Source organism: Littorina saxatilis, linkage group LG17 (assembly GCF_037325665.1).
Source record: "Littorina saxatilis isolate snail1 linkage group LG17, US_GU_Lsax_2.0, whole genome shotgun sequence".
Taxonomy (NCBI): domain Eukaryota; kingdom Metazoa; phylum Mollusca; class Gastropoda; order Littorinimorpha; family Littorinidae; genus Littorina; species Littorina saxatilis.
Window position 1 is genome coordinate 1,944,624 of NC_090261.1, and position 14,965 is coordinate 1,959,588.

Sequence of the window (14,965 nt, forward strand, 5' to 3'; positions counted from 1 at the left end):
ATCTAGTGTAGACTAGTACTTGAAATTTGTGCCAGAGCTGTTTGTGTTTCAGTGGTGTACATTTGGTAGATTATCCGGTAATGTTGAACTTTAGCTATGAATCCGGTGGCATTCTTAAACTTATTTTTGATACAACTACAAGTCCCTGTAATCAAGCCAAAGAACACTGATTTGTTGTGAAATTAATTGACGGATTGAGCTCCAAACTTAACCATGATTAATTTATTTGGTTGTTTGATCGGCGGAAATGCATACATTGTGAACCAAGGGACATCACTTACACGACTGTTGCCTCCCCTGTCGGCTTACCTCGGATAATCTCTTCTTTGACGCATGTAAACAAAATGCGTTCGTACAGTTCATTCCGTGACTGCAAAAGGATCTAGAATGACTTGTTATGTTTACAAATACAAGTGCAGGTTCTGCAAATTTTGAGGCTTAAGTGCCTCTGAATTATGAGGTATGAATTTTACACGCTAAAGTCCAACATTACCGATTATCCATTTCCAGCATGCATGTTAGTGGAGTTCTTGAAAACATGGTTGCTATGTAGTATGTTGCTCACTTGTGCTTATTTTGTGCACGCCAGCATGTGGGGGGACCAGCAGCCTTTGAGCTTGAGAAGCCATGGAGCCTTGCGGAAGAACACATGTTGCTGGATGCAGTTGAGCAGTATGGCTTTGGAAACTGGTAAGTCTTGATATCAAGGTCTGTCGTTAAAGCCCGCTACTAACTACAGCCGAACTAGGTCGCCAACGTTACACCGTGCCTGGTTCGGTGTACTAACTAGCGGCGGAATGTATCGACGATACCGGTCATATGATCAAGAAATATTACGTGAGAAGACTCGTGATCGGTTGACACAGGGTTCGTACAGGTCGTGGAAAACCTGGAAAGTCATGGAATTTGATTTTTAATTTTCCAGGCCTGGAAAGTCATGGAATTTCAATTCAAGTCATGGAAAGTCATGGAATTTAACAAAAATAAGAAAGAAAAAAAATTAACCTTTAGCACGCCAGCTTTCTTTCGAGTTGTTTCTTGACAACAAAAAGTATGCGGAATTGGAACGAATTACCAAGGAAGATCTTCGCAATGAACTGTGTATCGCGGTGAAAAAAATGACAGTTCGTCAAGTCACAGTGTCAGTGACGGTTACGAAACAGAATTTACGAAAGTGCAGATGGATACAAACAGTGGCTGGTCCAGTTTAGTGAAATGACAGGACCAGCAAACATTACCGATAATCTGACTGCGTAGCAAATGCTTGACTTGCTTGTCGAAGAGACACTGCATAGAAACTGACTCAAATTCAGTGCAAAGCAAGCCAGTGTCAAAACTGGCAGTGACAAGACGTAAAAAGTTTGCGTGTTCGGAAATGGCGACCTGTGGATCTAGTCATGGAAAATGTTGTTGAGGCTCATGGAAAAGTCATGGAATTTTGTTTCTAAAAACCAGTGGGGACCCTGTTGACAGCGTTATAGCCGTCATTATTCCCCCCTCTGCTTCTTTACCTCTGTAAACTTGTAGAGCTAGTTATTTTTGAGTCACTTGAGAAAAAGTGACTCTATGTAATCGGTCAGTGTTAGTTTGTCCGGCCGGCCGTCCGGCCGGACGTCCGTAGACACCACCTTAACGTTGGACTTTTCTCGGAAACTATCAAAGCGATCGGGCTCATATTTTGTTTAGTCGTGACCTCCAATGACCTCTACACTTTAACGATGGTTTCGTTGACCTTTGACCTTTTTCAAGGTCACAGGTCAGCGTCAAAGGAAAAATTAGACATTTTATATCTTTTCTCGGAAACTATCAAAGCGATCGGGCTCATATTTTGTTTAGTCGTGACCTCCAATGACCTCTACACTTTAACGATGGTTTCGTTGACCTTTGACCTTTTTCAAGGTCACAGGTCAGCGTCAAAGGAAAAATTAGACATTTTATATCTTTGACAAAGTTCATCGGATGTGATTGAAACTTTGTAGGATTATTCTTTACATCAAAGTATTTACATCTGTAGCCTTTTACGAACGTTATCAGAAAAACAAGGGAGATAACTAGCCTTTTCTGTTCGGCAACACACAACTTAACGTTGGGCTTTTCTCGGAAACTATAAAAGTGACCGGGCTCAAATTTTATGTGAACGTGACTCATTGTGTTGTGAATAGCAATTTCTTCCTGTCCATCTGATGCCTCATATAATATTCAGAACTGCGAAAGTGACTCGATCGAGCGTTTGCTCTTCTTGTTCGATAAACACCCAGCAACCAAACAAATAACGACCCAGCAACAGCCTGAATCCTCGATAGCGAAATGGGTTGAGAAGCTGTTCTGCTTCAGTACTACTTTTGCGACTGAAAAGTTCCGAACGCTCTAATGTACGAAGCATACATCTCTGGAGCAAACAATACAAACATACCGCATTTAAATTAACAACTACAGGCTTGAACACATGAATCTCTATATAAAATCCATGAGTTTGGTTGTTTTCTGAATCTAGATCTGCCGTGCACAAACGTTCATCACAAGCAAATTCCCAAGGCAAGTAACTCTCATACTTTATCTAGCGACAAGAGTAGTTCCCCTTTCAAATTTCTTTTCACTCAGTTTCTTCGACAACAGACTGCAATCCGACGGTCAGTTTTCAACAATATTTCATTTAATAAACAGATCACACGCAACCAAATGAACACATCTCATCAATTTAAACAACATAAAGCGGTTTCTTACACTATTTTCCCCAGAAAACTGAACTTCATACAGTTTTTAACGTTAGAACACGGGTGCAAAAGTTCGTCTGCTAGTCCCATTTGACGAAAGAACATTATGATTATCCTAAGCGATACCAAAACATATACAGAACACACAATATCTGCCTTTGCCGCCACAGCAGAATAACAGCATATCTGTGTATTTGATTTTAGTCCAAAATAGGAAAACTGACAAGAAGTGTTAACAGAATGGAATGATTTGCACGGAACTATACAACCGCGCATTAATCGATCGCCTGCGCAGGTATTTGCCACAGTGAGTGAGTGAATAGGATTCGATCAAACTTTCGCAAAAAAACTCCTCTTTTCTTTGAATAACTGAAGAAAGGAGGAATAAAGAGGTTACACACCTCGTCTCAGTGATTATAAAAAATAATGGTCTCAGTTCGCGGTCATGAAAAAGCTCGCTAAAGCTCGCATTTTTCATGATCCGCCAACTTCGACCATTATTTTTAATAATCACTGAGACTCGGCATGTAACCTCTACGTATCGTCACTCTTCAACTAAGTTCAAGGATGGAGATACAGAAATATTCAACCAATGAAAAGTCAGTTCGCCAATGACACGCCGAACGTTTGCAGGATTGTATTGGCGAACCGTACCGCTGCAACCCAAAAATAGGGAAATCCCCTGATTTGATGACGTCGCCGAACATTCGCCGAACTAGTTTGGCGTGGTTCGGCTGTAGTTAGTAGCGGGCTTAAGAGATAGTCGCCAGGTGTGCTAACAAAAAGAACCAATACAATGTTTACGACAGTCATAAAAGACTCATATGTCGCTGATTCGGCCGCCAAGGGCACATACTCATGAATTCATGGGACGTCAAAAGGCAGACCTCAATATTGACTATTTCTCCACTTTGTCAATAATCCGTGGCATTTTGCTTACCAGTGTAGTGATCTAAACTTTCTCCATGTCCAGCTTTGTCAGACTCGTTCGGTCACTCCACTCACTGCACATGTCCAGCTTTGTCAGACTCGTTCGGTCACTCCACTCACTGCACATGGACACAACTTTGCATCATCTGTTCAGCCTCTAATTAAACCCCTAATAGTTATAGTGACAGCCTCTAATTAAACCCCTAATAGTTATAGTGACAGCCTCTAATTAAACCCCTAATAGTTATAGTGACAGCCTCTAATTAAACCCCTAATAGTTATAGTGACAGCCTCTAATTAAACCCCTAATAGTTATAGTGACAGCCTCTAATTAAACCCCTAATAGTTATAGTGACAGCCTCTAATTAAACCCCTAATAGTTATAGTGACAGCCTCTAATTAAACCCCTAATAGTTATAGTGACAGCCTCTAATTAAACCCCTAATAGTTATAGTGACAGCCTCTAATTAAACCCCTAATAGTTATAGTGACAGCCTCTAATTAAACCCCTAATAGTTATAGTGACAGCCTCTAATTAAACCCCTAATAGTTATAGTGACAGCCTCTAATTAAACCCCTAATAGTTATAGTGACAGCCTCTAATTAAACCCCTAATAGTTATAGTGACAGCCTCTAATTAAACCCCTAATAGTTATAGTGACAGCCTCTAATTAAACCCCTAATAGTTATAGTGACAGCCTCTAATTAAACCCCTAATAGTTATAGTGACAGCCTCTAATTAAACCCCTAATAGTTATAGTGACAGCCTCTAATTAAACCCCTAATAGTTATAGTGACAGCCTAGTAAAGAAATAAAGAAGAGATAGTTTGCTTTTCCCATTCACTTACATGCTACAACCAAACATGACTCAACTGAGGGCAACCTTTTTTGACTAGATCAGTAGATGGCATGAAAGCAACTTTTTTTTGCCTAGATGGCATGAATGCACAGCATGAAAATTGAAAGCAACGTTTTTGTAACCAGATGGCATGACATTTAAAGATTAGATGGTTTAAAGGGAGACGGATAAGGGCAACATGGACATAAACTGAGATTTTGCTTCCATGTTTGGGCCCAGCAGAAACTTGTGATTAGTACACCGGGACTTCAGGTGATGACGGGTGTCTTCTAAATGCAAAACTAGTTTGATTTCAGTTTTCACTTTAAAAACATGGTGTCACTGTCAGAGTATGGAAGTGTTGTTGAAACCATGTTACTCCGACTGTTTTGATGCAAAGTGGGTGTGTTTCCGGGGGACGCACTTTCTGAACCAGTAATACTAATAGTGCCATCTGCATTTCCTGGTGGTAAGGGAATCACACACATTTTGCACAAAACTAACTTGAATGTGAAATCTCTGCATTCAGTTTCAGTTGTTTAGGTTGAACTTGAAGCACTGTTAGTTGTTACATTGGCATGATCAAACTCAAAGTTAAACTTTGCTTGACTATCAAGCTCAAAGGCAAACCTCATGGTTCTTGTAACAATGAATTAATAATGTCTGAACCAAAGTAGAAAGTTCCACACATTTAAGGTCTGTGTCAGAACTGCGAGTTATGTGAGGTTTTCAATTCCATCACTCATTCACTGTGCCTAACATTTCGTACAATGGTTCTTTTAATTATAAATGTTGCTTTGTTTGTGTGAATCACTGAATTTCAGTGAATGTTGTGAGAGTGAGTCGTGGGTGTGTAACATTCATGGTTTAACAATTTTTAACATCTGATAATTTCAGTGCTTATGGTTTTGGGCATCAAAGATAGAATATGTGTTTGTTGTGTTAAGAGTCTATGTCAATAAAGCTTGACCCCTGTCCTTATTTTGCAGGAGTGATGTTGCGGGTCATGTGGAGACACGGACAGAAACAGGTGAGGAGTCTGTGGCTTTGCACACTGCGTTGCGTGATATTGCACTCGGACAGATATATCTGATTGCAACAGTCCCAACTTTGCTGAATCTTGATCTTTTCTCTGTGCATAGGCAATGATAGAGTTTTAACAAGATACAGAGAAAGGTGCTAATAGATGAGCAACTTGTAAAGCCTGTCCTTAACTAATAACTGGGCGAAGACAACTACACGAAGTATACTTGGCAAAGTACTGAGTTTTCGGTAAAAAGACTTCGCGAAGTCGACTTCGGGCTGAATTAAGGGCTGCCTTTTGAGGTAGGCTGTTATTGTCGTTAATGATTTTTATGATTATCATTATTTCACTTTTCATTGCTCAGCAGTATTTGGTGCATGATATTGTTGCTAATGTATTATCTTCTCTGTTTTTAGAATGCGAGGAGCATTACGTCCAGTATTACATCCATGGAAACATTGGAAAAGGTATGTTACTGTTAGATGCTATACAGTAGTTTTCCTGTTTAGTTACCACTAGCATTGCCACATCGCCCAGCGTCAACTGAGGACACAGTGAAAAGGCACTTTTTTTCTCACTTCGAGTGAAAAATAATTGGCATAATTGATGTTTGTGAGTCACATATTATGTATCAAATAAAAAAGGAATGAATAAAGAAATGATTCAAAAACAAAGTTTACTGTATGAAATTAATAAAAGATGTGTTTTGGAATATTTTGAGTGTGAAAGTGTGTGTTCGTCTTCACTGCCTCTCGCGGCCATTTTCGCGTCGCTCTTAGCAGACGACCAGTTCATTTCAAACTGCTCGGAATACCGTAATTTTCATTGGAGGGCTGGGATATTTTGCAACCAATCAGAGAAAGCCTTACATCTTTCCCATACAAGAAACCGCGAACCACCGGAAGCTACATCTCCGCCAGCATGTCTGTGAATATTACTCGTGTGAGTTTCACTAACATTTGGTCTGAAAACTTCCATCGGCATACACGGTTGAAATGCAGTTTATAAAACATTAACTTCTGTTTCATTTAAGCCAAAAATCAAAAGAATCGAGCGAGAAATGACTTATTCCCAACAATTATGCTGCGCAAAACTGGACCCGAAAAATGCGAAACTCGGCCGATCAAAAGCCTGCCATGCGTTGCTCAGAATCACAATAGCCCGCTCAGAGAAAAGTCGCTCTGGATTGGTCTATGCAACGGGCTCACAACGAGGCAAATCGCTTCACGATGGCGACGAAGAAAGCACGATTGCTGCGAGATATGAAAAAAGTTGTACTTCTTAAACTAGTAGACGATTCGGTCAGTGAAATCGTCAAAGATAACGTAGTCATGATGGAAAATTTAGCTGGGGTAGTCCCTGAACCTTGAAAAGCGGTGGATTCCTCGGGTTACGTAGAAAACCATGCCGAAAAGATCGCAACACGCTACACGGCATCGCAGTGTAAACACCGCCGCCATCTTGGATTACGCGGCGCGCAGTGGGCGAGCATATACCAAAGCCGCTCGCCGAGTGCTTCGCGAGCGCTTTCCTGCACTGCCCTAAGAAACGGCTTTCTGTCATTCGCACTGCGGGCGACCCGTGGCGAGCCGCTCTGGGCAACTCGTCTCTGAAGAGGTTGCGATCTCGGCTCGCTCAAAGCAAAGTGATTTTGAACTAAAATGACCATATCTCGAGAACTACTGCACCGATTTAAATAAAACAAATTGCTATGTGCTCAGAATGTTGATCTCTTTAAAATGGTGTGTTTCTTGTCATTCAACCATTAATTTCAAAATTTCATGTCATTGCCACAGCAATCAGTTTATGTTCCAAGTTCACTGTTCATTTTGAGTGAGATACTGGTCATGGTTTATCTTCTCTATTCCCACATGTAATGTAAACATTTCAGAAACACTCAGCAATGTCAAGCCTAGTGTAAATCATGTTTTTTTTATGTCGTTTTTGATGGATTAGAATGTATGTGGCTACTGTGTGTTATTACTGTGATCATTTGTTGTGCAGCGACTTTTCCATCAGAATCTACCAGCCGGGTGACCGATCATTCCTGTCCTGAAGGAGGTAAGAAATGATGTCTTTTTGCTTCTGCTACCGATATTCATCATTGAGCTGTGGAGTGTGTGTCCCTATGCTTTTAGTTTTACTTTCAGCTTCAAGTTCAAGTTAACTGCATCTGTAAGTTGCCTATTCTGTTATCTAATTGTGTGTGTGCTCGATTTGATGCGCGCTTTTGCTTTTATTTAGTCCAAATCCTAACACTGTAAATTGTGCGCGGTGCTACGTAACTTCAATGTGCTCTTTCAGTGTGTTTCACCCGCTGAGTGGAAGTCTTATGAATCATTTTCAGATTGTATGCGCCGATGGTGCATTACCTCCACACATCACCTGTTTCCCCTGGTACTGGATGTGTTCCTGTGCGTGTGTATGTGTCTTGGTATTTAAAAGTGGTTGTGTGTATGTGTGTTGGTATTTAAAAGTGGTTGTGTGTTGCAGGACCCCTGTCACTGTATGTGTCTTGGTATTTAAAAGTGGTTGTGTGTTCCAGGACCCCTGTCACTGTATGTGTCTTGGTATTTAAAAGTGGTTGTGTGTTGCAGGACCCCTGTCACTGTATGTGTCTTGGTATCTAAAAGTGGTTGTGTGTTGCAGGACCCCTGTCACTGTATGTGTCTTGGTATTTAAAAGTGGTTGTGTGTTCCAGGACCCCTGTCACTGTATGTGTCTTGGTATTTAAAAGTGGTTGTGTGTTGCAGGACCCCTGTCACTGTATGTGTCTTGGTATCTAAAAGTGGTTGTGTGTTGCAGGACCCCTGTCACTGTATGTGTCTTGGTATTTAAAAGTGGTTGTGTATGTGTCTTGGTATCTAAAAGTGGTTGTGTGTTGCAGGACCCCTGTCACTGTATGTGTCTTGGTATTTAAAAGTGGTTGTGTGTTGCAGGACCCCTGTCACTGTATGTGTGTTGGTATTTAAAAGTGGTTGTGTGTTGCCGGACCCCTGTCACTGTATGTGTCTTGGTATTTAAAAGTGGTTGTGTGTTCCAGGACCCCTGTCACTGTATGTGTCTTGGTATCTAAAAGTGGTTGTGTGTTGCAGGACCCCTGTCACTGTATGTGTCTTGGTATTGAAAAGTGGTTGTGTGTTGCCGGACCCCTGTCACTGTATGTGTCTTGGTATTGAAAAGTGGTTGTGTGTTGCCGGACCCCTGTCACTGTATGTGTCTTGGTATTGAAAAGTGGTTGTGTGTTGCAGGACCCCTGTCACTGTATGTGTGTTGGTATCTAAAAGTGGTTGTGTGTTGCAGGACCCCTGTCACTGTATGTGTCTTGTATCTAAAAGTGGTTGTGTGTTGCAGGACCCCTGTCACTGTATGTGTCTTGGTATCTAAAAGTGGTTGTGTGTTGCAGGACCCCTGTCACTGTATGTGTCTTGGTATCTAAAAGTGGTTGTGTGTTGCAGGACCCCTGTCACTGTATGTGTCTTGGTATCTAAAAGTGGTTGTGTGTTGCAGGACCCCTGTCACTGTATGTGTCTTGGTATCTAAAAGTGGTTGTGTGTTGCAGGACCCCTGTCACTGTATGTGTCTTGGTATTTAAAAGTGGTTGTGTGTTGCAGGACCCCTGTCACCCAGCATCACCACCCCCCTGCCTCCCCTGGAGTTGTCCCTACAGGAGCAACAGGAGCTGGGCTACATGCCGCTCAGAGATGACTTTGAGAGGGTGAGCAGTGTACTTGTTATGTAGCATGCACTTTGCATTTCACCCGTCTCTTTGGTCCTTTGGCCAGTGAAGTTTAAAATTGGGATCTGCTTGTGTCATGTGCTGGGCTGATTTTTCAGGGCTCCTAGATTTGGATAATGTCAGGAGAACTTGAATGTCAATGTTATTAAAAGATTGGAGAAAACATGGAAAGGTTCGGAGGTTTTGTCAGTTTCTTGGACTTTAATTGCTGAGTCATGAAATCAGAAAAAAAGTGATCAAGACTGTGGTTCCAAGGGGTAAGAAGTAAGTGAGTTGCTGGTATTTAGACTATGTCCTTTGACGGAGTTTTCTTCCACCCAAGACAGCGGAGTCAGAGTAAGACAGCAGCAGTCAAGTGTGATTGTGAGACAGAGTCCATCATTGTTGTCTTCTCTACGTTTCAGGAGTACGACAACGAGGCAGAAACTCTAGTCAGCGGCCTGGCTATCAACGCTGAGGATGACGACCTTGATCTCAGTACGTCCTTTTTATTTCTCTGGTGTACACAGTGATTTATTGTGACATATTTCTTAAGGATTGTAGCCATTTTGAAATAAACATTAGATCAATAACAATTACTGTACTGTCATGACTGACTGTTACGATTACAAAATCGAAGAGTTTTCCTTGCTGCCAGTAGTTGCCTAAGTTATGGTGACGACTTTGAATATATTTGCCATGGAGGCTATGTTTGTGGTGTGACATGATCTGTTCTTTAAATATCTGACCCCCAACTCCCCACAAGCTTTGATACATTCTAAAGTTAGTCTCAGGAGAAGCTAGATGGTTCACAGCGAGGAACTTGTCTCTGTCTGTTGATGTTGATAGCTTAGGGGTGGGAAGTAGACTTCTGTTTAGCAGATTGAACAATTGTATTGAATATGTGCTTGCATAGCGTTGTCAGTTTGTAGAATGTTTCAGCAATGCTGTTGAGGCTGACAGTAACGTATGTGGTTTCTTTCCTGCAGGTGTAAAGCTATCGTGTATTGGCAAGTACCGGGTGAGGTTACGCGAGCGTGACAGACGGAAGCGAATAGCACGCACCCACAGCCTCATCTCCACGTCTGTCATCCCCAACAAGAACTGCAAGACGCCCAACCCCAAGCGCAAGTTTGCCAAGGAGGACAGGTCAGTTTTCGGCTGCTGACTGATGATAACTTGTCTGTAATTATGCTGGACGGCTGAGCACAGAGCATTTTAGGCATTTGTGTCTATTTCAGACATTTCCCTTTTAAAATATGATGGAAATTGTATGACTGCTAAAGTGTTGTTCTCAGGCCTTGTTCTGTAATTGATGCATCCTTTTGGATGTGTCTGATTTGTCTGACCCCTGCCCTGTGGACAGGTCCATAGTTTTGGATGTGTCTGATTTGTCAGACCCCTGCCCTGTGGACAGGTCCATAGTTTTGGATGTGTCTCATTTGTCTGACCCCTGCCCTGTGGACAGGTCCATAGTTTTGGATGTGTCTCATTTGTCTGACCCCTGCCCTGTGGACAGGTCCATAGTTTTGGATGTGTCTCATTTGTCTGACCCCTGCCCTGTGGACAGGTCCATAGTTTTGGATGTGTCTGATTTGTCTGACCCCTGCCCTGTGGACAGGTCCATAGTTTTGGATGTGTCTCACTTGTCTGACCCCTGCCCTGTGGACAGGTCCATAGTTTTGGATGTGTCTGATTTGTCTGACCCCTGCCCTGTTGACAGGTCCATAGTTTTGACATGTAGGATGTCTTGACAGAGCGTGATGTTGGTTGTGCAATTGTTATTTTCCGTTATTGTCCCTGAGTGAGCGTTGACAATGTGGTGTTGTCTATAGATCTGTGATTATATGAGTGTTGTCTAAATGTGGTGTTGTCTAAATGTGGTGTTGCCTGTATGAGTGTTGAACTAGTGTGGTGTTGCCTGTATATCTACCCCCCGCGGGTTAGGGGGAAGAATTTACCCGATGCTCCCCAGCATGTCGTAAGAGGTGACTAACGGATTCTGTTTCTCCTTTTACCCTTGTTAAGTGTTTCTTGTATAGAATATAGTCAATGTTTGTAAAGATTTTAGTCAAGCAGTATGTAAGAAATGTTAAGTCCTTTGTACTGGAAACTTGCATTCTCCCAGTAAGGTAATATATTGTACTACGTTGCAAGCCCCTGGAGCAATTTTTTGATTAGTGCTTTTGTGAACAAGAAACAATTAACAAGTGGCTCTATCCCATCTCCCCCCCCTTTCCCCGTCGCGAAATAACCTTCGTGGTTGAAAACGACGTTAAACACCAAATAAAGATTGCCTGTATATCTGTTATTGTCCCTGAATGTGTATTGACAGAGTGTGGTGTTGCTTGTGCAGGGAGTTTGTGGAGAAGATGAAGGTGTTCACTCCATTCCAGATGAGTGAAGACGTGGAGAGGTTACAAGATGGCTTACTGAGTGAGTGACTATTCCTCCTTTGTTTTAAACGTTCCTGTCTGCTTAAAAGCGGGGACAAGCCTTCATGAGCTTTAATTGGGAAGCCAAAGGGTGTCCATGCCAAAATACCAAGATAAACTTAGAATAAAGTTTGAAGAGTTTAACAGTTTTGCTCGTAGAAATAAATGGGAGTGGTGTGTCGAGCTGATAGGATGCCATAGTTTGTCAGAAATTATGACAATGAAATAAGTAATGAACAGCCTCGCTGATGTGCTGCAGAAGGTTGTGTTTGGGAAGGACACTTTACAGAAAATCGCTTTATGTAGTGTAAACAGATACCTTTGTTGGCAACAAAAGTTTCAATATATATATAATTTACGTTTTTATTTTTTGCGAGTACATGTATTGCCTTTTTGTATGATGTCAAATCTAATTTTCCTTGCATAATGTTGAATTTCCAGGTCTTGGTATTAATCTCTTTGTTTCGCCTGTTGCAGAGGAAAAGGAAGAAAAAGCCAAAATCACAGATATGTCAGAACTACGCAAGCAAGGGGTTACAATTTTAAGCGGTAAGCTATTCACACTTTGCTTAGTTTGGACAGCACCCCTTTTTTTGTTTCTTTTAAGTTACTTTGTTACTTATCTTCAGTTTCTTCTGTTTGAGATTTCTGTCATTTTAAGTGGAGAACTTTTCTCTTTTTCATTTGCACTTTACTGCAGTCCATTCTTGTGGCACATTTTGTTGGATGAAACCTTAAAAAACATAGCAGTAGAGAAGTAAGTTAGCAACAGTTTGATTCTGGAATATGATAAAGCTTAGCAAAGTACGGAGACCCATTTTGTGTGGGGATGCACACTGCAGTGTTATTGTTGCAGAACAACTCCCAGTGATTGGCTGGTACCCTGTGATTGTAGTGATAGCTTGCTGGCTGCCCCCACCCTTATTTCACTGTCAACCCTCGCTGTCCTCATTTGCTATGGAGAAATCAACCTCATGTGCTTTGTTACAACTGCTCTTTTGGGGGGGGGGGGGGGGGGGGGGGGGGGAGCTAGGGATCAGGTTACTGTTAGAGTTTGTACGCTGCTATTCTTTACCAGCATCTCACTGCTGCAGAGGTTTTCCTCCTTCACTCTCTCTTGTGGCTGGTTTTCACAGGACCTGATTTAGGTAGTCTTACTCTTAGATGTAAACAAACAGTCTTATTTTCTGCTATTCTCTAACCACTTATCTAAACTGACTTTGAATAACCAGATGTTTTAGCATTAGCAGAGCAATGTTCCAGTTATAACGGTACTCAAGATTATTGATCTACGGTATTGTAGCTGACAGGTGGACTGTTTCAAGTGTTCAAAGAACATTGAGATATTTTACCCCGAAAGGTAAAACAACCCTCTTTTCATGTTCTAAGGCATTTAGATAGTGGACTCGCAAGCCGGGCATGACAGAATTGCTGTCAGTGACTTTTACTGCTTCACTTTTTACCCAATTCCAAAAGCACAATGAAAGTAAAGAGAGCCATGTACCGTGGTTGTTTGAGTGACGGATGTTTGACTGTGTGCTGTTCTCCAGATGTTGAGGAGTTTGAGGAAGAGAAGTTCAAGCGAGAGAAACGGAAGGAGAATAGGAAAAAGCTGGTGAGTTGTGTGCGCTTCACCGCTTGTTCCTCCATTCCTTCCTCTCTTCCATCCTGCATAACACTGGGTGAAAGTCTTTACCTGCCAGGGCGGTGGGCATAATCCTCCATACATTGTGTCCATAACACTGGGTGAAAGTCCTTACCTGCCAGGGCGGTGGGCATAATCCTCCATACATTGTGTCCATAACACTGGGTGAAAGTCCTTACCTGCCAGGGCGGTGGGCATAATCCTCCATACATTGTGTCCATAACACTGGGTGAAAGTCCTTACCTGCCAGGGCGGTGGGCATAATCCTCCATACATTGTGTCCATAACACTGGGTGAAAGTCCTTACCTGCCAGGGCGGTGGGCATAATCCTCCATACATTGTGTCCATAACACTGGGTGAAAGTCCTTACCTGCCAGGGCGGTGGGCATAATCCTCCATACATTGTGTCCATAACACTGGGTGAAAGTCCTTACCTGCCAGGGCGGTGGGCATAATCCTCCATACATTGTGTCCATAACACTGGGTGAAAGTCCTTACCTGCCAGGGCGGTGGGCATAATCCTCCATACATTGTGTCCATAACACTGGGTGAAAGTCCTTACCTGCCAGGGCGGTGGGCATAATCCTCCATACATTGTGTCCATAACACTGGGTGAAAGTCCTTACCTGCCAGGGCGGTGGGCATAATCCTCCATACATTGTGTCCATAACACTGGGTGAAAGTCCTTACCTGCCAGGGCGGTGGGCATAATCCTCCATACATTGTGTCCATAACACTGGGTGAAAGTCCTTACCTGCCAGGGCGGTGGGCATAATCCTCCATACATTGTGTCCATAACACTGGGTGAAAGTCCTTACCTGCCAGGGCGGTGGGCATAATCCTCCATACATTGTGTCCATAACACTGGGTGAAAGTCCTTACCTGCCAGGGCGGTGGGCATAATCCTCCATACATTGTGTCCCCTCCTGGCTGCTTGGCCTGCACAGCTTTCTCTTCTCTCTCGCCCCCCCATTCCAATACCCTTCTCTTTCTGCTCTCTCTCGCCCCCCATTCCAATACCCTTCTCTTTCTGCTCTCTCTCGCCCCCCATTCCAATACCCTTCTCTTTCTGCTCTCTCTCGCCCCCCATTCCAATACCCTTCTCTTTCTGCTCTCTCTCGCCCCCCATTCCAATACCCTTCTCTTTCTGCTCTTTCTGCTACCCATCGTGTTCCCTTAGTATCTCCCCCACTGCTCTACCCCTGCCCTAGGTGAGTTAGTCTCTCCCCGCTGCCCCAGCCCTTCCCTAGGTGAGTTAGTCTCTCCCCGCTACCCCCTTCTCTTACTCTCCTCCCATCTACTCCACTCCACCCCAACTGCTAGTGCTTCCAGTGTTCCAGGCGTGGACCACATTCAAAGCTGGTGTTAGAACGACTTGCTGCATCAGTTGTAATGCACGCTGTCCTCTCATGCTCATTGTCCACATGTGGAATCACACTAGTGTTAGGGCGCTCCCACCCCTCCCACTTTCTTTAAAATAAAAATTGTGTGTGATTCCTTACTATGCAAACATGGTGTGGATAGTGTTTGCCTGATCCCTGAACATCTCTCATGGAATCTGTGCATTGGTTCTTGCAAGCAACTCTTTGTAAAGCTATGCATGTGCACATATAGATATACTCACCTCTTTGTAAAGCTATGCATGTGCACATATAGATA

At 42.8% G+C, this 14,965-nt stretch overlaps 1 protein-coding gene across 1 annotated transcript in view; it reads left to right on the top strand.

Moving 5' to 3' along the window:
• Positions 1–14,965, top strand: part of LOC138953847 (transcriptional adapter 2-beta-like) — a 31,786-nt gene that overhangs the window by 776 nt on the left and 16,045 nt on the right. The window contains exons 3-12 of the mRNA XM_070325807.1: positions 590–690; positions 5,473–5,513; positions 5,924–5,974; positions 7,512–7,568; positions 9,122–9,225; positions 9,651–9,723; positions 10,215–10,374; positions 11,582–11,661; positions 12,138–12,209; positions 13,211–13,275. Of these exons, the coding sequence (XP_070181908.1) occupies positions 590–690; positions 5,473–5,513; positions 5,924–5,974; positions 7,512–7,568; positions 9,122–9,225; positions 9,651–9,723; positions 10,215–10,374; positions 11,582–11,661; positions 12,138–12,209; positions 13,211–13,275 (804 nt within the window). The remainder of the gene's footprint in view (positions 1–589; positions 691–5,472; positions 5,514–5,923; positions 5,975–7,511; positions 7,569–9,121; positions 9,226–9,650; positions 9,724–10,214; positions 10,375–11,581; positions 11,662–12,137; positions 12,210–13,210; positions 13,276–14,965) is intronic.